This window comes from Castor canadensis, chromosome 7, assembly GCF_047511655.1.
Source record: "Castor canadensis chromosome 7, mCasCan1.hap1v2, whole genome shotgun sequence".
NCBI classification, from domain to species: Eukaryota; Metazoa; Chordata; class Mammalia; order Rodentia; family Castoridae; genus Castor; species Castor canadensis.
In genome coordinates this window covers 9,720,116-9,745,818 of record NC_133392.1, presented here as the reverse complement: position 1 = coordinate 9,745,818, position 25,703 = coordinate 9,720,116, and the positions used below count along the sequence as shown (strand labels likewise).

General features: G+C 36.0%; 1 protein-coding gene across 10 annotated transcripts in view; it reads left to right on the top strand.

The window, feature by feature from the left end:
* The window catches only part of Plekha1 (pleckstrin homology domain containing A1), a 78,564-nt gene that overhangs the window by 34,557 nt on the left and 18,304 nt on the right, over positions 1-25,703 (top strand). For 8 of the 10 annotated variants that reach the window (XR_012449599.1, XR_012449600.1, XM_074078155.1 and 5 more), the window contains exons 2-5: positions 7,873-8,033; positions 12,453-12,509; positions 13,802-13,847; positions 20,473-20,570. Coding sequence is in view for 8 of the 10 variants with exons in the window: in XM_074078155.1 (XP_073934256.1) it covers positions 7,893-8,033; positions 12,453-12,509; positions 13,802-13,847; positions 20,473-20,570 (342 nt within the window). In the remaining 2 variants the exon portion in view is untranslated. Of the gene's footprint in view, positions 1-7,336; positions 7,463-7,872; positions 8,034-12,452; positions 12,510-13,801; positions 13,848-20,472; positions 20,571-25,703 lie in introns of all 10 variants that reach the window. The other 2 variants (XM_020171769.2, XM_074078154.1) reach the window with 1 other exon arrangement.

Below are 25,703 nucleotides of genomic sequence, written 5' to 3'. Positions count from 1 at the left end.
TTCTTACAACCTCACCAATACAGTGTGTTGTTAAGCTTTTGAATTGTCAGTCTTATTGATGAGAAATAGTATTTCCGTGAAGTATAGATTTTTTAAACATTTCTATTGTAGAGAATTGTGAATATTCACAAAAGTAGACAGAGTATTATAACCTCACGTGCCCATCATTTAGTCCCAATAACCATAAACTCAAGCCATGCCTCCTCTACTCCTTCCTTCCAAATTATTTTGCAGCAGCAAATCCTAGATGTATTTAATTTTATCTCTATATCATGAAATATCTCAAAAAGATTTTTCTTTGGTAACAACTACATACTCTCTCCTCCTTCCTCTTTCCCTCCCCTCCCTTCTCTCTCTCTCTCTCTCTCTCTCTCTCTCTCTCACACACACACACACACACACACACTTCTTAATATCATTAGGCAATATTTAGATTTCCAATTTTCTTAAGTATGTCAGTTTTTAAAAAAATAGTACTTAAATAAGATGCACATGTTCTTAAATAAGATGCACATGTTCTTAAATAAGATGCACATGTTGTGATTGGTTCAGATGTCTTTTAAAGTCTCTTTGTATTTTAAGTTCCTGTCTTGTTCCTTTTCACCTGCTGCTTTTTAATTTAATTTCAAAGATACTATTGTCTGTCCTAAGAAATTCCTTACACTCTAGATCTTGCTGTTGGAAGCCCTGTGGTATAGTTTCTTATGTTCTTCCACTGTCTTTTGTATTTTCCATAAATTGATGTTGCATTTAGAGGCCTGGTCAGATGCATTCCTTTTGTGTTTGTTTGTCATCCCCCACCCCCAGAGTGTTCATAGAGGGTGTCATGCTCTTTTGTGAGTTAGCACAAGAAGTCTGGTTGCTGGTTTTTGCAATGTTAGATGGTAATGCCTACATTTCTATGTTTTTTAAAAAATTTGTTATGAAATAAGTTGAATATCTAATATGTTTAAAAGCCACTTTTATGTCTTTTTCTGTACAATGTCTATTTGTATAATTTGCTCATTCTTTTTTTTTTTTTGGAGGCAGGGTCTCACTATGTAGCTCAGGCTGGCCTTGAACTCATTGTATGGCTCAGACAGTCCTTGAAATCGTGATCCTCCTGAGTGCTGGGATTACAGATGTGCACCAACACACCCACCTTCTTTTACCAGTTTTTCTATTGAACCCTTGATAAATTTTCCTTTACTTTTTTTTCTCCTTTTTTTTTTTTTTTTTTGGCAAAGGAGGTTATATAAGTTTCAAATTTTTCTCTTTGCTTTGACTATGTTTAAGAGTTTTTTTTTTTTTAAAATTATTTGTAGGGGCTGAATGTGGTGGTGCATACCTGTATTCCTACCTGTTTGGGAGGTGGAGATCTGAATAATCATGGTTTGAAGCCAGCCCAGGCAAAAAGTTAGTGAGGCCCCCATCTCAACCAGCAAGCCAATCATGGTTAGTGCACATCTGTGATTCCAGCTATGCAGTGAGGCATAGGTAGGAGGATTGTGTTTTGAGGCCCGTTAAGCCAGAGGTACAGGTAGGAGGATCTTGGTCCATGGCTAGCCCCAGGTGAAAAATGCTAGACCCTATCTGAAAAATAAAAGCAGAAAGGGCTGGGGACATGCCCCAGATGGTGTAGCAAGCACAAGTTTGATGCCTTGAGTTCAAACCCCACTTTTTAAAGAAAGAAAAAAGAAAAAAAAAAAAACCTTATTTGTAGTAATTTAGTAATAATTTTTGAATTACTATTATATATGTGTGTGTGTATTTAAAAATGTTTTCCCCATTACTGGGGGTTGAACTCAGGACCTTGTGCTTGCTAGGCAGACATTCTACCATTTAAGCCACTCTCTGGCTCTTTTTGTGTTGGTTATTTTTGAGATAGGGTTTTGCTTTTATGATCAGGCTCTTCTAGACCTTGATCCTACTCTGTGCTTCCCTGTGTAGCTGGAATTGACAGGTGCAGTGCCACTGTATCCATCCATTGGTTGAGATGGGGTCTCATGAACTTTCTTACATGGGTCAGCTTCTAACCATGATCCTCCTGATCTGTCATGCCTAGGATTAAAGGCATGAACCACTGTACCTGGCTGCTGCTATATTTTAATTTACTTTTTAAAGTTAATCTTCCCCTCTGTATGTACAGTTCTAAGCAACCACTGCTCTGCATTCTGCCCCTATGGACTGATTTGCAGTTTTTAGAATTTTATAGAATTAAATCATACAGTGTGTAGCTTTTCACGTGTGGCTTTTTTTCACTTAGCATAAGGATTTTGAGATTCGTTGATTTATATTCTTGCATGTGTTAGTAATTCCTTTTTACTGTAGACGGGTTTCCATTGTATAGATACACCGCATTTTGGGCCGTTTCTAGCTTAAGACTTACAAAGGTGCTACAAACACCTGTCAGTTTGTGTGCATATATTCATTTCTTTTGGGTAAATACCTAGTTATGGAATGGGTGGGTTATATAGGATAGGTGTATGTTTGGTTTTATTAGGCTTCATTCAGCAGTGTATAGACTGTAGATGGTCCAGGTGGTGATACTTTATGTTGGTCTGTTTACTTTTAGTTCTTCTGGTGAGTGTCCATGGTATTTTTTATTTAAACTTAGGATAGTTGAGGTATTATTTACATATAGTAAATTTGAGTTTTGACATATGCATACAGTTGCATAACTACTACCACAATCAAGATACACAATAGTCACAGCACACACGCACACAGAATTCCCTCATGTCCTTTGTAGTCAATCCTTTTTCCTCACCCCCAAGCTCTAACAACTATTATCTGTTTTCTAACACTCTCGGGTTTTGTTGTTGTTTGTATGCAGATAGTTTTGACAAGTGCTTAGTATTGTATCTCACCACAGTCAAGATATAAAACACTTCCATTACCCTCAAAATACCCTTTTGAAGTCAACTTCTTCCCCCACCCAGCGATTTGTTCTTTTCTTTCCTAGTCTTTTGGTCTGTCTACTTTTATTTAGCTAAATTTATTTAAGATTTTTATGCATTGTTTTGTATATCAGTAAGTAGTTTATTCCTTTCCAAGCAATATTTCATCATATTGTATGCACCACAGTTTGCTTATTCATTTGAAGGACATTTGGTTTGTTTCTGGTTTTTGCCACTTGTGAATAATGCTGCTGTGGACATTTACATACAGAATTTGGTGTGAACAAACTCCCTTTTCACTTGGCTAAATACCTAGGGAGTGCAGTTGCTGGGTTGTGTTGTAAGAGTATGTTTGACATAAGAAACTGCTGCTAAACTTTGCAAAGTTAGTATACCATTTTGCATCCCCACCAGCAATGTATGAGACTTCATTTGTCCCACATCTTTCACACCATTTGGTATTAGGGTTTTTACTCCGCCAGCCCTGGTATTTAGGTTTTCTGTTTGTTTTTGTTTTAGCCATTTTAGTAGATACGTTTATCTCATAGTTTAAAAAATAGTTTGTATTACCTTTCTGGGACAATGATAAGCATCTTTTTTGTGCCTCTTTATTGTTTATCTTCTTTGTTGGCTTCTCTGTTCAAGTTTTTTGCTTACTATATCCCTATTTAGCTGTTTGTCTTATTGTAATAGTTACCTACATGTTCTTGGATATCTGTCATTGATAGCTAGAGGTGTACTGAATATTTTCTCCCATTTCTTGGCTCGTCTTTGAGGAGAGCAGACATTTTTCTTTTATTGTTGTGTTGGGTGAGGGTATATTGTGGCATTTACAAAAGTTACAACATATTAAATATATCATAATTGAATTCACCCCCTCCACCATTCTCTTTTGTCTTTCCTCCCCTCATAAGAGCAGACATTTTAAATTTTAAGTTCAATATATTGATTATATTGTCCCACTTTTTATGTTTTACCTTAAGAAATATTTGCCTAACCCCAAGATGATTTTTTCTTACGTTTTCTTCTAGAAACTTTATAGTTTTGGCTTTTTCATTGTTTGCAGTATATTTAGAGTTACTCTTTTCCATATGGATAGTCAGATATTCTAGTGCCATTTGTTGAAAAGAATGTCTCTTCTGTATGGATTGCTTTGGCATCTTTGTTGAAAATCAGTTGACATCATTTGTACACATCTGTTTCTGGATAATATTTTGTTCCATTGATCTGTTGTGTCTTTTCCATAATTCTACAAGGTCTTTACTGGTACAACTTTATTGTTAAGTCTTGAAGTTAAGTAACGTAAGTCTTTCTTGTTTTTTTTTTTTGAAAAAATAAGACGACTTTTCTAGGTCACTTGCATTTTAATATATATGATAATAACCTTGTCTTTAGGTTGTTTTGTAAAATAACCTTATTTTATAAAATATCCTGTTGGAATTTTGATTGGATTGAATGGAATCTTTTGGCCAATTTGGAGAGAATAAACATTTTAATTTTAAAAATTATATATTCTAAGTTTACTTTTATCTTTATTAATTTTCATTTAATTTGGAGCATTCCAATCCCTGAGCATTGTATAACCCTTCACTTATAGTTTGTGTTTATATTTTTTGGTGAGACTAGGGTTTGAACTCAGAGCTTCATGATTGCAAATCACGTGCTTTACTGCTTGAACCACACCTACAGTCCATTTTGCTATGATTATTTTGGATGTGATCTCTCAAAATATTTGCCATTCTGGCCTTGAACCATGATCCTCCAGATATCAGCCTCCCAGTTAGCTAGGATTACAGGCATGTGCATCAGCACCCGATTTCATTTATGTTTTTGATCATTTATTTTTTTGAGATGGAATCTTGCTATGTAACCCAGGCTGGTCTGGAACTCTTAGGCTTAAGTAATGCTCCTACCTCAGCCCCTCCCTAGTAATACAGGTGTCTGCTACTACACCTCACTCAGTTTAAATCAAAGTTTTAAAATTCTATTTTCAAATTGTTTTAGTTGCTTATAAAAAATGTGGTTGGTTTTTATTCTGAAACCTTTCTAAATTCACTTATTTTAATAGTTTCATAGATTTTGTTAGGATTTTCTACAAATGAGTAATCACTTCATCTGCAAATAGAGGCAAGTTTTACTTCTTCCTTTCATGAGCTTATTATATGGCAAGTAAAATGTTGAACAGCGCAATAAATCAGGCATCTTTTCTTTTTCTGGTCTTGGGGGAAGCAATTTAGTTTTCACCAATAAGTATGATGAAACTGCATTTTTCTTAAGTCCCCTTTATTGGATTAAGTTCTCTTCAAGTACTCATTTGTTGAGAATTATTTTTGTCATGTGTGGGTGTTGAATTTTGTCATTTTTTCTTCTACATGTGTTGGGACAAGCATAGTTTCTGTCCTTTTTTGTTTAAAATTATACTGGTTTTCAAGTATTAAGTCAATTTGTGTTTCTGGGATAAATCTTAATCACAATGTACTATCCTTTTTATCTATAGTTGAGTATTATTTACTAATATTCTGTTAGAGATTTTTCTATGTTCATGAAGGATATTGGTCTGCCATTCCCTTTTTTGTAATAGCTTGTTAGATTTTGTATTTGGTGATGCTGGTCTCATCGAACATGTTAGGAATTGTTCTGTCTACCTGGAGAGTTTGTTGCAGATTGGTGTTCTTTCTTCCATAAGTGATTGATAGTATTCACCTGTGAAACATTCTGGTCTTGGACTTTTGGGGAAGGTTTTAGTGATGAATTCAACTGATTTAGTAGATATACGGCAATTCAGATTTTCTTTTTCATCTTGTGTTATTTTTTTCATAGGTTTATTTTTTAAATAATTTGTTCATTTCTTCTAAGTTGTCAAATTTGTTTGCATAAAGTTGTTCAGCAATATTCTTATCCATTTAGCATCTATAAATGGTATAGTGTTATTTCTCTGTAATTCCTAATACTGGCTATTTGTTGATTCTTTTATGCAGTCTACCCACATAGCTCTATATTTATCAATCAAGCTGTTGTATCAAAGAAAGGAAAAGAACAACAATAATTGCTATGTAGCCAAGGCTGGCCTTGAATTGGATCCTCCTTCCTCAGCCTCTAAAGTGCTGGGATTATAGACATATACCACCACACCGAGCAACTTTTAGCTTTTATATTTGGTTTGTTAACCCAGTTTCAATTTAAATCTTGGTATATGGTGTGAGATAGGGGTCCAGCTTCATTCTTTTAAGTGTGGATATTCAGTACATCAGCACCGTTTGTTGAAGAGGGTATTACTTCCCCACTGAAAGAATGGTGTTATCACCCACGTTGAAAGTCAGTTGACCATAGATATATAGGTTATTTCTTGGCTTTCAAATTCTGTTTCATTGGTCTTTATCTATCTTCATGGCAGTATCATACACAAGTTGATAGTTTCTTCCTGTAGTATATGTTAATATAGTCAAAGTTTGAAATTTAATATTCTATATTTTAGATACTTTTTTTTTCCTTTGTGCTTGGCATGGAACCCAGGTCTTCTACTACTGAACTATATCCCCAGCCATATTTTAGATAATTTTTAAGGGATAGGGCCATAGCTCAGTGGTATACCACTTGCCTAGCATGCTCAAGGCTCTGTGTTCCATCCTCAGCATGCAAAAGCAAACGAACAGAAGTCTTTCTTTGAAAAGTGCAGATTTATCTGTCACTTAATGGGTGATTTTCTAAAAACTTTTGGTGTGTTTCACCATTTCTCTTGACTGCATACAGAAAAGTGATATAGATATACAGGATATCAGGGTACTTTGTAATTCAGTTTTCATTGCTGGTTAGAGTTACCTTGAGACTTTAAATGAAGAAGAAGTTACATAAATTAATCCTGCCAAAAGATGTACTGGTGATAGAAGTGCCAGGACAGGAACAGCTGTCTACATGTTTAGACTGAATATCTCATTAGGAAATCACATATCTACATAGTTTCTAGATAAAAAAATAATTGGAAACACAGCTTTTTACCCAGGTCATGCACAGGTTTTAGTTTTAATTGGTACAACAAAAATTTCAGTACTTTAGAATCAGAATTTGATTTGCCTTTTAAGTCTCTTCTAGTCTGTCACTCCTCTTTTTCTTCCCTTTCCTTTTTCCTTTCTGTTATTTGTCCTTTTGTTTCCTATAGTCTGGCTTTTGCTGGTTGGATTGCTATGGTGTAGTTTAATGTTTTCCGCTATGCTCTGTATTTGAATATAGGGGAATTTAGTAACTTGACCAGATTTAGGTAAACATTTTTGTTGTTGTTGTTGTATATTCACTTCAAGTCTTCTATCAGGAGGCATATGATACCTTCTTATTTCTTTTTGTTTTATTAAACTAAGTTTAGTTTTAACAAAGGATTTTAGAGAGGCTGAAGGGTGTAGCGTTTAAGATAGGAGTTCTGGGACCTAAGAATCTGGGATTAAGTTTTGATTCTTTTCCAACAGATTCTGTAATCTGGGAAAGTTACTTCCCTTGCCAATGTTAATTGCCTTATCTGGGAGATGGAGGTGATGATGCCTACTCATAGGGTTGAAGATTAAATGATGTAATGCATTGAAACTAAACATAGAGTAAGTGATTGGTAATTAGCTATTGTTATTGTCTTGTGAATTTAAACATATTCTGAAACAATCTAAAAGGTAGTATATCTTGATTTGTAAGATAATTTGGATACTTAATTTTTGGTTTACCTGAGTTTATTTTAAAGGAAAAGTAAGTAAATTATTCAACTTCGTGGAGTGGCTCTTCTTTGTCTTCCATCAATGTGAACAGGTGCATTCATTTAGTAAGCACTCATACTAACTTAATTTCTAACGTTATTTTTGCCCATGCTTCAGCTGTTGGTCTGAGTTCATATTAATTGGGCTTTCCTAATATTGGGAAGGCTTCTTGTTGAACAGACTGTACTAATACTGTACAAATTTAATCTTGAAGTCTACTTCTTTTTCCTAGGGGGCTTACTATTGTTTTTATTTTACAGTGTAATGGTCAAGCCCAGAAATGCCTTATGTGGATCGTCAGAATCGAATTTGTGGTTTTCTAGACATTGAAGAAAATGAAAACAGTGGGAAATTTCTTCGAAGGTATTTTATACTGGATACCAGAGAAGACAGTTTTGTATGGTACATGGATAATCCACAGGTTTGTAAAAGCCAGTGATTACCTTAAGAGTATATAGAAGTTTTATTTACTAAAACACTTGATATACTGTATAGATTTTAGGGTTTTTCTCCTAACAGTTACAAAAATTGGCTTCCTTGGCTCCATTCTCTCTACCCGTGCCCCATGCTATCTTGTCTGAATTTCAGAAAGTGAAATTGAGTTTGTTTGATTAAAATTTATTCCTATATGTATTTTTTCCCTTCTTGGGAGAGAAATGTTATCTCTGGTAGAAAATTCTTAACCCATTTAGATTTGAGATGCTGAATCTAGGATTGAGAGAGTTACCTTTTGATAAACTACTTGCTATTCTTGAACATATGTAGTTTTTCATCTTGTAGTGTCAAACTTGTCATTGTAATACTGTCCATGAACTTAAATGCATTTTGATCTTATTGTTGCCTTGCAAATCATTGGGATAAATGTCATAAATTAAGAATTAAAATCCTGGCTTTAAGACCTTTGAGAGACCTGATAGAAATCACCTGTTGAGTAGTTTTAAACTGCTTTATTTTTTTCAAATAAAAAATGCTCTATAAGTTAAAAATGGAGATTTTGTATGTTGCAAGGAAGTATGTACAAAGCAAGAGATGAATCCGTAGCAAACTTCTTGCCTAGTGTGCTTCTTGTGTAGGTGGAAACATAAGGTCTAGGGAGGAATAGGGACTTCAGGAGGTTCCATTCTGTCCAGAGCTGGAACTAGATCCCTTGATAACTAGTCTGGTATTCTTTACTACCCAGCATTCACTTTAGACTAGACAAGATATTATATGCTAATGTATAAATATTTATTTATATAGAATTTGAGTTGTAAGGGACCTTATTATTAATTCAATCTCCTTCTTAACATAAGAAATTCATCTTTCCCTGGTCTTCACATTAGATGTTGTTTAAATTACATATTATTAAAAAGTATTTATTGTATTGGGATAGTATCAATTATTATTTTTGTCTGTGAGCCAAAATCTATTTCCTTGCATCCCTAGATGCCCATCAGTCCTACTTTGCCCTCTGATTCTTTGTAAGTTTAGTCCTTTATTTATAGGCAGCCTTTCAAATTTTGAAGGATGTTGTATTTTAATTGGGTTTATATTATTTGAGTACTGAATTGGTATGAGACTTTTTGCTGGGAACCATCTCTTCTCTGTCACTGTCCTTACAGAGTGTATTGACACCTTGTTTTACTCCCTTATGTCTGGGGGTAACTACCTTTCTTGGGAGCTAGTCACATGGTTGTTGCAACCACATGGTTATTACTTTTATTTACTCGGTCAGAGTCAGTGGGAAGAGCAGCAGATCAGCATGAATCAAAAGTTCATGCTTATTGTGTTTTCTTTTTGTGTAAATCATATTCCTCTCGTATGACTCCCGTATTTTTATCTGGGGCACAGTCCCTCCCTCACTGACTCCTTTTCCCAAGATAAAACTGACTCCTCCTTGACTTCCTTAATCTCTGTGTGCCAAATCCCAGCTCCTGGTTCTTACAGAGCCAGGCCTGTGCTCTCCCTGATTGGTCTTCCTCTTCTCAGGGTGTGGGTGACTTACATATATTTTCTCCTTAATTTTGCTTAAGACTCTTTGATTAATTTTCTGTTTTCATGTATCATAGATTCTTCTCATAATTCTTCCTTTTATCAAAACTTTCTTTTTAACAGAGCTAAGCAAGGATAAGTGCAAAATAGAATAGATTTGTTACCCTGAATGAAACATGAATTTATAATTCAGAGGAAGATTATAATTATAGGTGGCAGACAGAGTTGATGTCTTCCTGGATTTGGTACAAACGAAATTGACCTAGGTTGGATATGATCTTTGTTGAGAGGTAGGCAAGTGGGGATTCCAGAGCTCATTGAGTAGCTCGCGGAAAGGAATCAATGCTGGAGAATCCATGGCGTGTTTGGATAATCGTTCACTTTGGTGGGGAGGGTGTCAAGCCAGGTCTTTCTCATGTTGGACCCAGGGCCTTAAGCGTGCTAAGTGCAGATTCTACCACCTAGCTATACCCCTAGTCCCTCACATGAGCTTCTTAAAAGCCATGTGTACCTGTTGTCATTAATGCATTGATTTTGCTGAACATAGTGAAGAATTGTAAATCTTTTTTTAGGTTTTCTTTAAACTATTTTTACCTCCTCTTTCTAACTCACAAGAAATTTTTAAAATCTTGATTCTGTCAGTCAGTGATTAGCCATTAATACCAACTTTGTTTCACCTTTAAATGTAATATTAAAGGTACAGTTTCTCATGAAAATTTTATTACAACCTCTTGCTAATAAGATTGTAGGTTAAAGCATGCAAAATTGCCCATTTATAGCCTTTTTGAATTACTGAAAAATGGCATTTTCAAACGGTTTGATCTTGTTGCTTATGTCAAAGTGCAATAGCTTGGTTAGACTGGTCATGACAACCCTGGAGAAGAAAGAAAGAAAGAAAGATTTGCCTGTCCTTAGGGAGCCACTTCCTCTTACTGCTTTCTTTGCCACTAATTATTATTTAAAAATCCATCTTAGTCTATTATGAGGGATCATTTTGGGGCTTCTTGTTTTGTTGTGGAAGTTGGCAGTAGTAGAAAATTAAATAAGTAGCTATACTAGGAAGTGAATTTGAAGAGACTTGAAAAAGTATTTGGCAAAATGAGTTGAGGAACTAATAAGTAACATATAGCTTATTTCCCTTTTTATCTTAAATTTCATATTTCTTGTTCGTTATCAGGTAACACAATTTGAAACCTATTTTTTTTTTCCAGTTGAGCTTGACAGCAGGCATGCCAGTCTACAGAAATTGGGTATCCTGAATTTTTAAAAAATCCTCCTATCACTTGTATTTCTCTCTGCTGTGGGACCCTATATGTCATGCTTAGTTTTTCATTTCTCTTCTTCACACAGAGGCTTAGAGCTCTTCCCAGCTAGTTAAAGTAGTAGACTTATAGAAGACTTAAAAAATGTATTCTTGAATGGAAGTGTAACAGTATTCAAAGAATTCACCTGGGTAGTAGTTGAGATTCCTGAAGACATTTTCATATTTTATTTCCATACCCAATTTTTTTCTAACCCTCCAAAAAATGTTTAAAGAACCAAAATACTTGAACTTCATGAGTAAGAATATCTTTTAAAATTACTCTTTAAATTTACAAATTTTATTACTTTTTCCCAGATTCTTTTATTTGGATTTACTATATCCATCTTCTACTTCTATAATCTATCTAGTTTATTGTATTTCAAGATATCTTAATTAATAAAAGCATAATTCTGATTATGGATCTGCACACGAGCTTCTTCATTGTTTTCAAGTTCTTGACCGTGTAAATTACTTGCTTTTTTAAAAATTTAGATCATCTATGATTGGTTCTTACCTCATGGTCCTAAACTACCATTTCTTTTTCTTGTTCTTTTTCTTTTGTATGTGGTATTGGAGAGCTCTCCCATTGTGTTGAGCATGTTAGACAGATGCCTACCACTGAGCGACATCCCCGGCCCTTAGTGACCACTTTCTACTACTGCCAGCACCACCACCTTTCATTCTAGTGTAGAGCTTCTGTGCTTTGTCAGCTGCTTGCTGAGAAGCTTATCTCAGACTGAAATAGTCTCGTTCCTGTTCTTTGTGTTTTCAAAGTTTTGCCTTGAGTCTAGCTTAAGTTTTGCTTATTCCTTCACAGTCTTTCCTGATAGCTTCAGCCAGAAATGAATCTCTTCATGATTCTTTACATGAGCTCTTTTATGACACAAACCACATCCCAAACTTGTTAAGAATAAAAATATTTTGAATGAGAGTTCTCAATATAGACATTCCCTGCATGTGATTTAAAGAAAATGGGTTAATATATTTGAAAAAAGATATCAGTGTAGATTAAGTATGGTATAAACACTAAATCATTTAAGTGAGGGAGGAATCTAGTATTTTTTTTCAAGGGATATACTTACTAAAGACTCTTACTGGAACAAAGTAACACATATAGTCTTTTAAAATGTCTTACAATTGTGTTTGCTGTATGTCTCTAAATATTTTTTCCCATTGCTTTCAGGAACAATCTGATCTTGTTTGTGGCTCTTTAAGCTCATGAAAAAGAATATTAGTTTAGTTAACAATGATAAAAGTAGCCTTAATTTAGGTATAGAATATATTATAAAACAGTAAGAGTTAGCTTTGCTATCCAGATTGTCTTTTTTTTTTAAGTGTGCTACTGAGAATCACACTCAGACCTTAGGCAAGTAGTTTACCAGTGAGCCATACCCCCAGTCCTAAGTTGTTACCATGTCAGACCTAGTATATACTTAAACCAAATGAAGTTGATTTGTAAAATGTGATATTAAACATTGAATTTCTTTCCTTTTTAATATATATGAGATGTTATAAAATGAATTCATAATGTTGGGTAGTAATCACATATTAATAATTTATTTCCAGAACCTACCTTCGGGATCGTCACGTGTTGGAGCCATTAAACTTACCTACATCTCAAAGGTAATCTCTATACATGGTATTACTTTCAAAAGCGAATTAAAATCTCGCTGGATGTGAGAGCAGAAGTAGCAGCTTCCTTGCAATATCACTGAACAGTTGAGGTTCAGGTTCATGCCATGGTGAAAATGTACTTGATTACTGTGATTAAGAAGTTCCTTAAATTGGAACAAACACGGATTTAACGTAGAGGATATGGTGAATTCCAAAAGGTAATATCAGGAACTTTTATGATTAGCTACATGAATGCCAGAAAAGGGAGAGATTACCAGGTGTGGTAGTTCATGCCTGTAATTCCAGCACTTGTAATCCTGAGGCAGGATGATTGTTAGAACCTTCTCAAAAACAAAAAACAACAACACACAAAAAAAGGAGAAATCAGTTAATAGGCTCCATATTGAGAACTTCTAAATCTATATTATATATTTTTTAGGTTTTTTCTAACTTTGAAATTCCATTGCCTTTTATATTTTGATGAAAATGTGGACCATCTTCATGTAGAAAGGATGATTTCTCTTTTTACTTTGCTTCTATTAATTTCTCTTTTCTTGTTGATGTTTTTCTGGTGTTTTGCAATATTTTTTCCCCAAAAGTTTGGATTTTGTATTGGTCAGATAACTTTTTTCCTTTTCTTTTATTCGTGTTTTGAAAACTGAGATAGAGATACTGAGGTGCCAGCCCTGTGTTTTTATTTGTTTTTTTCTTTGCTTTATTTTACACAAAAGCCATAAAAGTTTGTTGATGACTTAAAATATGAGATGCAGAAGGTAGCACAGTACTAGTAAATAAAATATGTATTGATATGTGTATATTGTGATCTATTGGCCAAGACAGATCACTTCAGTAGAACACTAACTTAAAAATGTGCCAATGTTTAGAAGATACATTTTATAAATACTTGTTATCAGCATATCAGAGAGGTATTCATTCTCATTGACAAAATAGATATATTGAGAGCATTTTGAAGATTATGTAAATTTAAAATTGTTTATATGTGTGACAAAATCTAGTGTTATATTTTCAGCTTCTTCACATTTGCTTTGAAGAAGAAAAATTTGCTCAAAGAATGCATGGAAGTATCATTTATTTTAAACATATTATAATTGGGATCCAGGTCCTATATTTACTTTGCAGTTTTTCAGTTGCTCTAGAAGTTTAATTTCTTATCTGTATACTAAATGTGTATGATTACTGGGAAATCATACCTGTAGAAGTTGATGCAGTATTTACAAAGTTGATGCTAGAGTATGAAGTGAGTAACTCATCTCTCTCTCTCTTTTTTTTTTTTCTTGTAGGTTAGTGATGCAACTAAACTGAGGCCAAAGGCAGAGTTCTGTTTTGGTAAGTAACCATATTTTATGTTAGTTATTTTAAATTAGACTCATTGAATTACAGAAAACAAGCCTCCAGCTTTAAGAATTATTCTAGGGCAAATTCCCTTACAGCCGTCATCCTGGCCAGGAGGTAAAAGTTTGACCCTCATCCCGAACCCCAAAACTTTTTTTGTGTGTCTCATCCTAGTCATAACCTCTTCCTTGCACCCAAATGTAACTGTTGTCTTGGCATTTAAAATGATCATCTTCAGCAGTGTTTCAGATGCCTTTGTACCTTGTATTATTCTGTACTGAACATATTATAAATAGGAGTTGGTTTCCAGCTTGTGGGTTTGGAGGCAGGAGTAGTTGAGCATTGGACTAACTTGATGAGCAAATGTTTAGTGAGTGCTGTCCTTGTACTGGGGCGTGAGGGGGAATAAGGAACAGTTGCTGCCCTTAAGGATCTTGTAAGGTAGATGTCTCACAGACAGATACAGTGTTGGGTTATTATAATCGCATTTATCATGGTCAGCAGATAAGGGGGAGGGGTACAGTCTTATTAAAGAAGCACCAAGGAAGAGCCTCATGTCCTTCTGGGCAAGCTCTGGAGTCCGGGGAGCCACAGGGGGTGAGAAGGTTTTTATGTTGGGGGGCCGAGAAAATCCCTGACACCCTTTACCATTGGGGAGAGAGGTGTGCAGGGGAAAAGAATGTGGTACGTGTGGAGCTGCAAGCAATTATGGGAGGCTAAAGTAAAAGGCAGGCAGAGTCAGGGTAAAGTGTGTTGACAAGCAATATATTTTGTCATTTTGTCATTTTGAAAAAGGAAGGAGAAAAATAGAGATGTGGAAGCAGACCTAAGGTGAAGGAGGTTGGAGGCGAGTCTTGTTGCTGATAGATTAGTTATGTGGCTTCTGAACTACTGTAGTTAAGAGTTCGAATGGAACTAATGGGAGAAAGAGGAAGGCTGGACAAATATCAGAAGGGACTATGTAGTGACTTAGAGATGGGATGAAAGAGGTAGTAGGGAAATCTGCTTCAAGTAAAGAAATGAGTGAGAGCTGGGCAGACAAGGCGAAGTATTTTTTCAGGGAGGTCAAAGGGGTGAGGGAATTTCCAAGTGGGAATGTTCTGGTGGTAGAAATTGAGAAAAGATGGAACTCAAGGGCAAGAATGAAGAAATTTGTCTTTCTTTGTCTGGCTTATTTTGCTCAATACAATGACCTCCAGTTCCGTCTATTTTCCTGTAAATGACATGATTGCAGTCTTCTTTATGGCTGCATAATACTGTATATTTTTAATCTAGTCATCTGTTGATGGGTATCTAACTTATTCCACTTGACTATTGCGGATAGTGCCACAATAACCATGGTATGCAGGTTTCTCTTGTGTGCTGACTTTATTTCTTTTGGGTGCATACTCAGGAGTGGCATGTTTCCTCTCATGTAGACACTACTGGATAAGAAAAGGCTACCTGAAAGTAGAAGAGGAACTATTAGGGAAGGGGAAGGGGAGCAGGATGGGACTCAAGAAAGGGTTGTAGGGAGGGTGGATATGATCAAGGCACAATATATATATACCTATGGCAGAGTCATGGTGAAAAACCATTAATTTGCACAATTAATATCCATTAATAATTATAATTTAAAAAGGAGAAATTTGGAGTCTGTTAAGGTAGTGGGTGATAGTTGAAGCCAGGAGATTGGTACCCTGTCAATTAGTGAACACTAGTAAGGTGAGGGGCAGAAATCATGAGACACCAATTGGCATGAAAAGAGAGTGTTTTTCATTGAAGTGGAACAGGTAGGTACTTGTGGGGTAGAATTAATGTTAAAGTCCATTGCTCTTTTGCAAAGGGAAGCTTTCTTCTGCACGCTCATATTTGGAGTAGCATCTAATAGTAATATATGGATCCATTTAGAAAACATACCCTGTCACATGTATCCATCTTGAAAATACTTGTGCAGAGAATCCTCTATAGCTCATTTGTCACCGCTAAGAAACAAAAACTTACACATTTGCTATAAATCTTAATTTTGGTTACTAAGTAAGAAAATGCCTCCGAGGCTGTTGGGGGGCAAGCCAAGAAACAAAGAACTTTGTATTCTAGATATATCATGCACCTACTTTTGACATATCTTTTTGGGTAAAATCTCAAACTTAAAGTTTGAAGAAATAGTGTAAAATAACAGACTCAGCATTCATAATTATTAAGATATTTAGAATGGGTGATTTTAGTTGGAATCAAAGATTAAGATTAATCTTTAATGATATTTCTATAGTTTATGGTTCTTTCCTGCTAGTGGGAGTAAACAAGAGATTCATAAAATGCTTGCTTTCAGAGAGAGAGAGAGAGAGAGAGAGAGAGAGACAGAGAGACAGAGAAAATGAGAATGAACTGCCTTCTAAAATAGAGCCACAGCTTCCATTCAAAGTGGCATTGTACCTTCTCTCAAATTGTCCCAAAACAGTGAGAACAAGAAACAGTCAAACCATGTTTGATGAAGTAGGAGACATGTAGGTGGTCCTCAGTGTATAAATATGGAAGGTAGATGGAGGAATGTGTGGATAACTTGGCAGAGTAGCCTAAGAGGCTAATGAACAGCTAACCATTTCAGTGTCCTGCCCCATGCTGACTCAGTGTAGGCTTAAGTAACTGGATACACTTTAGGGGGAAGTAAAGGTGAGGAGGGACTGCAAACAGGTTTTTTGTTTGAATGTGTTGGAAATAACCATCTGGTTTAGGTGGTAGCCACCCTTTCCCCATCCCAACAGGGAATGGGATATGTGGTGTCTGCAGAAATAGAATCAGTGAGGCTCTGTACATTGGGGACAGAGCATGCAGCCCTGGAGAACGTGCAGTCACATGTTGGTGGCATAGAGCCTGAATACCCTCAAGAGCAGCCGCATTGGTGCTACCATGTAGACTCTGTTACTAGAAGAGCTTGCTGTACAGAGGACTCTCCCAATCAGCATCCCAACCCCACAGCTCAAGAAAGTGCCCAGTCAGTCTTTCTAGTCCCTCCTCTTTAAGTATGAATAGACAGCCCAGGAGTACCTAATATTTGAAGACAGAATTAGCAAGAAAAGAAACATGAAGCAATGCCAGACTCAGGAGAACGAGTAAGAAAATCTATAAGTGGGACAAAGGTAAAGAGAGTTAATAGAGAAATAAGAAAATTAGACACTTCATCAAGGAAGTTCCTAAAATAGAAGGAAATGGTAGACAAAGAATAGAGAAATGGACAAGGAATGTGATACAGTGTCTTACAGCTGTTTGATTTATAACCATGTTTGAGCCATAACCAGCTAGTTCTATGTAGCGAGATTTTTGTTTGTATTTTTTGTTCTTTAGATTTTTTGTTGTGGGTTTTTGTTTTGTTTTGTTTTTTGAGTTTATAAACTCAAGGCCTCATGCTTGCTAGGCAGTTCCACCACTTGGCCACACCCCCAGCCCTTTTTGTCTTGCAGGTTTTTTTTTTTTTTTTGCTCAAGCTGGCAGGGACTGCAATTCTTCTACGTACTGTCTCCCCATACCTGGGATTATAGGCCCTTACCACCACACCCAGCTTTTTATTGAGATGGGGACCTAACTAACTTTTTGCCCAAGCTGGCCTCAAACCGAAGTCCTCCCAATCTCACATCCTTATAACTGTGCTTTAGTTTTTATCCACTTGTTTTATGCTTTGGTGGTAAAGATTTGAAATAAAGCAGTTAACTCAAGTGGAAAGGCAGAACATACACAAGCCTCTGGGGATGCTCATTATTCATGATGAAATCCTTGCTGAAAAGGGTGGCAACTTAAAGGTGTCCTAGTTCTGTCTTTTTTAATATTCAAAGCTTTTTCTTCCTTTCCCTTCCACTTCTTCCCATTGCAAATAGACCACTTTTCAGTAGTGTGCTGAGAATTTTCCACAATACTTACATATTTCTTGGCAATCTCCAGAGGATGATGGAGAGGAATTTGCTTTCCCAAGCACTTTGCTACTTTCTTTCATATATATTACCTCCACTTTTCAAGGAAGGAAGGGGTGGGTGGCATTCCCATTTCTTAGATAAGGAAAACAGGATGTAGAGAGATAGATGATATTTATGAGATAATAGTGCTTATTAGACCATAAGCTAAGAAGGTCTGACTGATTACAGGCTCTGTTTCCTACAGTAGACCTCTGTGCCCCTTTTGCCATGAAATAATAAAAGCACATGCGTTTTTATTCAGATTAAAATATGTGTCAAGAGTCTCCTTGACTTGCCCACCCTGGGAATTGAACCCAAGAGCTTATGCATGCTGGGCAGGTGCTTTTCTGTGGAGCTACATCCCCAGTCACCAAGAGTCTTTAGAGGTGTATTGGCCTCTTCTCTCTCTCTCTCTCTCTCTCTCTCTCTCTCTCTCTCTCTCTCTCTCTCTCCCTACACACACACACTTTTTTTGTTTTTAAAACAGTTTTAATCGAGCTCTTTCCACATTCTTTTAAAAGAGGTCGTTATATAAATATTATTTATTCAGAAATATGTATATTATTCATTTACTTAGTACCAGGTATACTGTGTAAGTAAATGCTTAGCTTTTCAAACTCTTCAGTGTTCTGAACAGATGCCCAAACCAGGGCATCAAGGGCAAGAAGCCATTATGAGGAGAACTCACCTTGAGCCCAAGTTGGAAAGATTCTAGAAGCATACTGCCCGATTGCTAGGAGTTAAAAACAGAATTTGTTTATTGACAGGTGTAGCGTCCTAGTGAGTGGCTAGTTTATCTTAAAATGTATTTGTAATTTCTTCCTTCTCTACAAAAATAAAAGATAAAGTTCTTCACTTTCCAGTCTAGTTGTTTGTGGCACTTTACAAGGTACATTTTGATTTCCTTTCTGAGACCTTCATCTCAGTCAAAGAAGCTCTAGCGTAAAGTACCTTGGTTGTAGTACCATTTTCCAAATCTTGTATGATTGAGAAATAACTTTTTTTCCTTGGGGGTTTTCATTTCCACCTTCTTTGTCATATTTAGCTGGATGCTAGTGCTTATTTAAAGTTTTGGTAGAGTCTTCTGGAAGTTTTTATATTTGAATAATTGTAACAGTAGAGCTAGACAGATGCTCCTAGAATAGTATTTTTTTTAAATAAATGCACATTATGTATAGTAAATAGGTTTCATTCAGGAGCTGACTGTGGTAGTTTGTGGATAACTACATGTGCAGATGTGGTTTGCTTTATAAAGCAGATAGATCCAGTCCCTAGAGGGATATATGTAAGATGTATAAAAAGCTCCAAGAGTATTAAGATTGTAAATTTAAATAAAACTGATTAGGGCTAGAAAATAAAGACGTTTGTAATCTTAATTTAGGGACTTTTTGTAAAGGTATGAAATTTAGAGGCATTTAAGGAAAAATTGATGAAATATTTCTGTTTGATCAAAGATACCATGAATAAAGTGAAAAGACAAATGACAGACTAGGGAATGTGCATATAATAAAATAGAAAGGATTAATAGAAAAGCTTCTGCAAATTAATAAAAGATAAATGAACAGCTCCAGATAAATGAGTAAAGAAAATATACAAAGCTGACAAAACAAATATAGAGGGCTAATAAACATACAGAACTAATTTGTTGTTGTAATCAAAGAAATTCAGATTTAAACAGGATATAATTGTCCACTAGTTAGGTTGTCAAAGAGTGCTGTATTAGTTAGTCAGGGTCCAGTCAAGAAAATACCACATGAGGTATTTCTATCCAAATATCTATTCCCTATTATTATAGGGAATTGGTTACTCAGGTGTTGGAAGGCTGAAAGAGCACAAAGGGAATGTTGAAGTAACCCAGAAATTAGAACCTGCAGAAAGCAGTTTCCATCCAGGGCTAGAGAGAAGAAGCAGTACATAACATAGTGTTGTGGAAGAGCAACTACCCTGCAAGGCTGTGTAGGGAGCACCAGAAGGCCTGGGACAGTAGTAGATAGTCCTATGCTGCTGTTGGAGGGAGATTACCACACTCAGAGTTAGCACGCCTCTCTCATCCTCCCACTCCCACCTATGGGCTCCCACCTCTACCTCCTGCTTGCAGAATATGACCCCAGCTGGCAAGGAAACCTAGGCAATGGTGTTTGCAGATTCCCAGTTCCCCTGTCACAGAGCCTTGGGGCTGAGAACAAGAGGCATATAACTAGCACAGGTGCTAATAACCAGTGCTGGTGAGGGTACTAAATGAAAGAGACCTTTGTGTGTGCAGTTGGAAAAGTGTGAATGGATCAGTCTTTGAGAAGACAATTTGCTAATACCTACAAAAATTTCAAATATGAATTCTTTGTGTCTCAGTAAGTCTGTCAAGAAAATTATCACATAGAATGCTAGTCAAGATATGGAAAAAGATAGATATTTGATGTTTCATTATGCCAGTTTATCTAATTGCAAAAATTGGAGTTAGCCAAAGTGTGCGTCATTGGGGAATGTACGCACTATACAGTGGTATATCCACTGAATGCAAATGTGGCCAGTTTTATCTATGTCATTCAATAGTAAAAGCAGTACTCTGTATGGCCTAATATATTTTGTTAAATCCCAAAGAGTTACCATATTGAATTCAATATTTTTCTGCTTCTGCAAACATAAATTTAGAGGTAATAAGTACAGTATTTCATGTGTTTGTTTCTTCTCAATAGTTATGAATGCAGGAATGAGGAAATACTTCCTACAAGCCAATGATCAGCAAGACCTAGTGGAATGGGTAAACGTTTTGAACAAAGCTATAAAAATTACTGTAAGTATTTTCTTGAAAAAGTCTAATATATGGAAGTAATCTTTACATCTCCTTAATGTCCCCAGCTTACCAACAGGTTGCACACTCAAGCTTTGATTAGGAGACAAGGAATGTGAAGAAACTTTCATGCACATGGTGACTATCAGCCCTTTCATCAGCCCATGGACACCTTCTTCACCCGTTATATACTTACTAAGTGTGTGTCCGTGTAGATTTCCAGCACTGCTCACAATAGTGTTTCTAGGGAAAAGTGCTTTAGCACATAGCGTTCTCCCTGGAGGGCATGGTACTTACTTCTAGAGAAAGAGCCTTGCTGCCACCTACTTGGATGACAGGGCCTAAGCACTCCTATCTGCAAAACTAAGATAGGGCTGCAGTTAAATATGGGAAGAGGGCGAAGGGAGGTTAAGAGCTGAGAAATGGGGTACAGGACTAGAGTCCGGTCTGAAGAGCTGTGGCAGACAACGGGTCCACCAGTGTGGCCCTGTGGAGTTTGTCTCAGGCTCTGAGCTTCTTTCCTGGCCTGTGCTTCTCCCTTAAGTTCCAGAGCTTGTGACCCTTCCCTTCCTCTCAGTGCTATACAGATCCTTGCTTCCAACCTTTCTTCTGTTTGGTTTTTCTGATGAACATTAATATTTACTGATTATTTGCACTGAGCCAGGCTTTGCACCGTAGGTTTTTCCTAATCTCTGGAAAACTGAGGCTTAGAAAGACTTGAATGACTTGTATAGTTTTGAAGCTGGTAAGCTGTGGGGGCTGGGAGCCCAGGCTAGCCTGTCTTGCTCTAAAACCTGAACTCTGAAACACAGTATGCAAAAGGGCCTCCTCCTGATGCTTTTGTTCCTAAAGTCAAATGAAGCTTTTCTGAGCAAGTGTGCTGCTGCTGCTGAATGAGTACATGTGTGTACTCCCTAACTGGTCCTTGCTAGACGTTCTCCTTACATACTCACAGAAGAGCATGGTGGAAGCTGTGTGAAAGGGCTTGGGAAGGGGTTCTTATATGGGGCTGTCAACTGAAGTGCTTCACTAAAGTGCAGATGCCTACTATTGGCTCTAAACTACTTACCCTCAAAGAATATGTGCCCTGAAATTCCATATATTAGATACTTGTTAGTTTCTATCTAAAATAAATGACTTCATGTTCATGTCATAGCACAATAAAGAGTTAATATAGCTAAAGCTCTCAGGGTTAGGTCAGATTTTTTGTCTTACACCAGAGCAGCTTGTTACCACATGACAGAAAACGCCCACACACCGCATCTAATCTGTCCATGAAGCAGAAGTTATTTTGGGCTTGTTCAGTTTCAGGAAAGCAATATTTTGAGCTGATTCAGAAGTCCATATTCTTAAAAAATACTTTCAGTAACTATTGCCTACTTGGAAAATTTCCCTACTTGTAAAATTTCTTTAGAAAGAAAATATATAGTAACTTAACTGAATTAATTTCTTGCAATTTGTAATAGTAACTAGAACTGGTTTCTTAGTGTTCTAAGAGAAAAAGTAGTGAATGATGTCAGGCTTTTGGGGGGGTCTTGAATTGCTGTGTCTGATTTATTCATTTAATGAAACAAGTCTTATTCAAGTGACACTTTAGTTTTTAGCATGAAGGAGAAATTGATGAGGGATCGGGTAATGTTTTAAAAGTACTGCTTTTAGTGAGCTCTTGTGGTCTTGGGGCTTTATTTTACTTGTTGAAATTTTTACGGTCTAAAATAAATGTGTTGGTAATGATTTTCATGTTTTTATAATTCACATGCATAAAAAATAAATACATAAGATACAGAAATCTTTTGCTCATCAGTAGTGTTTATAATTACATAAAATGAATATTGATACCACTAAAAAGCCAATTTTACTTAGATGCACATTTAACTTACAGGATAGCGATGAAAGAATTTCCCATGTTTTTATTAATCAGATATATTTTATGTTGATTTTATTTTCTTACGCAAATCTTACAAGTTTGATTTCATATCCATTTCACACATTTAAGTGTATTGAGAGTGGGACGTCTAATTTTTCATACTTTCCTATGGAAATTGCTGATGATTTATATGTAGATTCTTTGAAAATGTAGTTTTCATTTTAATACATGTTCAGTTTACTTTCCTATGGACTAATTTTAAATGACACTTTGGTCAACTGCAATTTAGTAGTCTGTGATACATAAATTTAAAATTTTTATAAATCCTAAATGAGAGTGTGAGAGTATGTGGTTTCAGCATAGAGATGGTTAGAGGGGAGTGTGTAAGAGAATGGTGATTAACAGCTTCCTAATTATGGTAGCTGCCATCCTAATGCACTGTTCTCTAACACCACGGTCCCTCCTTATTTTCCCTAAGTTTGTGTGAGATGGATTGGTGGCTGGCATTTTAAATTAAAATTTAAAGTATATTTTCAACTATTTATATTAATAACAACATCAATATGGTGATTTCTGGTCCCTTATTAATTATTAAAGAGTGTCCAAGATGGCTGTGGTATATTCCTAAGCAGCAATGTGCTGCTTTAAAAGTGTCTTTTTAATTTAAAAATCAGTATTAGATATTTAATGTAAAAATTAATCTTTTGAAGTTGTGGCAAGACCTGCGTACTTTTTTTTTTTCTTTTTTTAATGGTATCTGGGAGCAAGGAGAAGAGTAAGCTGAATGTAGGCCTTGGGTCCTGACGGAATGGCCTGCGTGCCCAGCAGTGTTAGCCAGGCCTTCTGCTTCACACCCAGCAAGTCAGGTGTAGAGCACGTGTCTGAGCAGTTCAGCTTTCCACCTTCAAGCACTGTTATCATTCCCAGTGAGCCGAACATCACCCTTCCCTTTAACTTTTAAGAAACTGGCACCATTTCCATTTATTTCAGTCATGAACATGCTCTTACCATTTTTACCTTTTCTTTTCCTATTCTAGAATTTTCTATTAGGGTCATATGCAAATGTCTGCTAAGAATACATTCATATCTCTCATAAAAAAACAGTCATGTTAAAAGAGATAAACTAAAACAGGGCAAAGGGGAAAAGGCAGTAGTCAAAGAAACCCAGGCATATTCAGTTTCTGACACTTGCTTTCTCTGCCCTGTAAGATGGATCATTTTTCTGATTCTCATTAGCGGTTGACTGATTTGGGGACATGATATATATGCGGGTGTCCTAAAATGTTCATCTTGATGGCTGAATGTAGACTTAACTTTTCAGTTACCTATAATTTTTAAGGGGAGTTACCTTTATTCACAGATATTTTGCTTGTATTTTTCTTGTTCTTAGGGAATATGATGATTATAATTTAGATTGCTTTTATTGTAAAATGCAATTCTAAGTTAATTATTTGACTTTATTGGAAGTAGTGGTATATTTATCTTGATTTTATTATAAGGACACATTTGAAGCATTGAACTTAACAGCATAGGCAAGGGTTTTTAATACACTGTCATTTCTGGAAGAAAAATGGAAAACCCGTAAAATTCAGTATATTTTTAAGGGTTCTATTAAAGGGTTTTCTACAGAAATTCCTATGTGTTGTTAAGCTCACAACTTCTTCAAGAAAGAACACAACTACTGCTCTTACTGTTCTTATGGGTCACTTCTCAGCAATACTGCTCACCTAATGGAGTTGAATGGTTCTTTTCTCTGTGGTTTCAGATTGTCTTGATGCTACTTTCTGTTCTCAGTGAGATGATAGGGCCACATTTTCACTATTGAAGTAATTTAAATACAGGATGCTGTTCATTAGAAAATACAATAGGCTTCCTTGGCAAATTGTTCTAGGGTATGGTAAAATTCTGTCCACTATTGTACTGTCTTTAGAAAGTGCTCCTAATTGTATATCCTCTTAGAATAATTCCACAGGCATTTAGGATTTACTTCCCTTCTCTTCCTTTCCAGTTTCTGTCTTTTTCCTCTGTTTCTACTAGGACCGGCATTGTAGTTTGAGGATGCAGAGAGACTGAAGGGTTCAGCCAGAGGCCTGAGGGGAAGCATTGTAAGAGAGTCAGGAAGAGGGAGCAAAAGGAGTCTTGAAGTCACTGAAGAGACAAGTATCTATAAACCTATATGTTCATAAATTGTGTGTGGATTTGGATCTGCTACAGCTTAGCATCCTCTCATATGCATATAGTCTGTTTGCTTGGTATTTTGCAGAAAGCTTTATGAATTCTTGTCTACATTGTATACCTGCTTTTCTACAAACCCGGTGAGGGTAGCATCATATAAAATGAGAGCACAGGTTTTGGAGCAGTGTTTGTTGAAGTGTGGATTGTGAAACATCTTGTTTAAGAACAGCTGCTGTTCCCCAAAGTACAGTTCAGAAGGGCTGTTTTGTAGATTTATTGAATTAGAATTTCTGGGTATGAAGTCTGGGAATCTAAGTTTTTGATGATGTTCCTGGGTGCAACTTACGCACACTACAGCTAGAGAACACACCTTGCTTTGGATCACACTATGACATGGTAGGGTCTTTGAATATAGTGTGAACAGGGTCTTCTGTAGTTCCATCAGTACTCTGTGTACAGCTACTAATTAGGTAACAGAATTTAATTTTAAATGAAATGTTTTTATGTCACTACTTTTGTGATTGTCAGTAGTAATATTCATAATGCTTCTGAAAGATTGTAAGATCCCATGTCATTGGAGAGAAATTAAATTATGTTCAACACTATATCAGATATGAGTTATGTTCTGGTATGTTTTACTCATAGCCTTAAAAATGTGTAATTCGGGTCAGGAACTGTGGTATATGTCTGTAATACTAGCACCTAGGAGATGGAGGCAAGAAGATCCACAGTTTGAGGCCAGCTTGGATTACCTAGCAAGACTGTGTCTTAAAAAAGAAAAATTATCATCTGAATACAGTCTAAATGGTTAACAGTCTATAGACAAACATAATGATTGTCTTGAGTACCTTATTCTCTGATTAGGTCACATTTTATTAAGCTAAAATATATATTAAATGCTTGTGATTTTGTGCCTCTTTGATTTGCCTTTTGTGAGCTGTTGATATATGAGATTCTGCTATTGTCACAGTCATAATTGATTTATATTTGTGAGTGATATTTCATTACCCAAGTACTGGAATTCCCTTAAATTCCTAATAAGTTTTATGTTATTTTAAACATTTTGGTTTTTGATATATTTTAAGAATCTTACT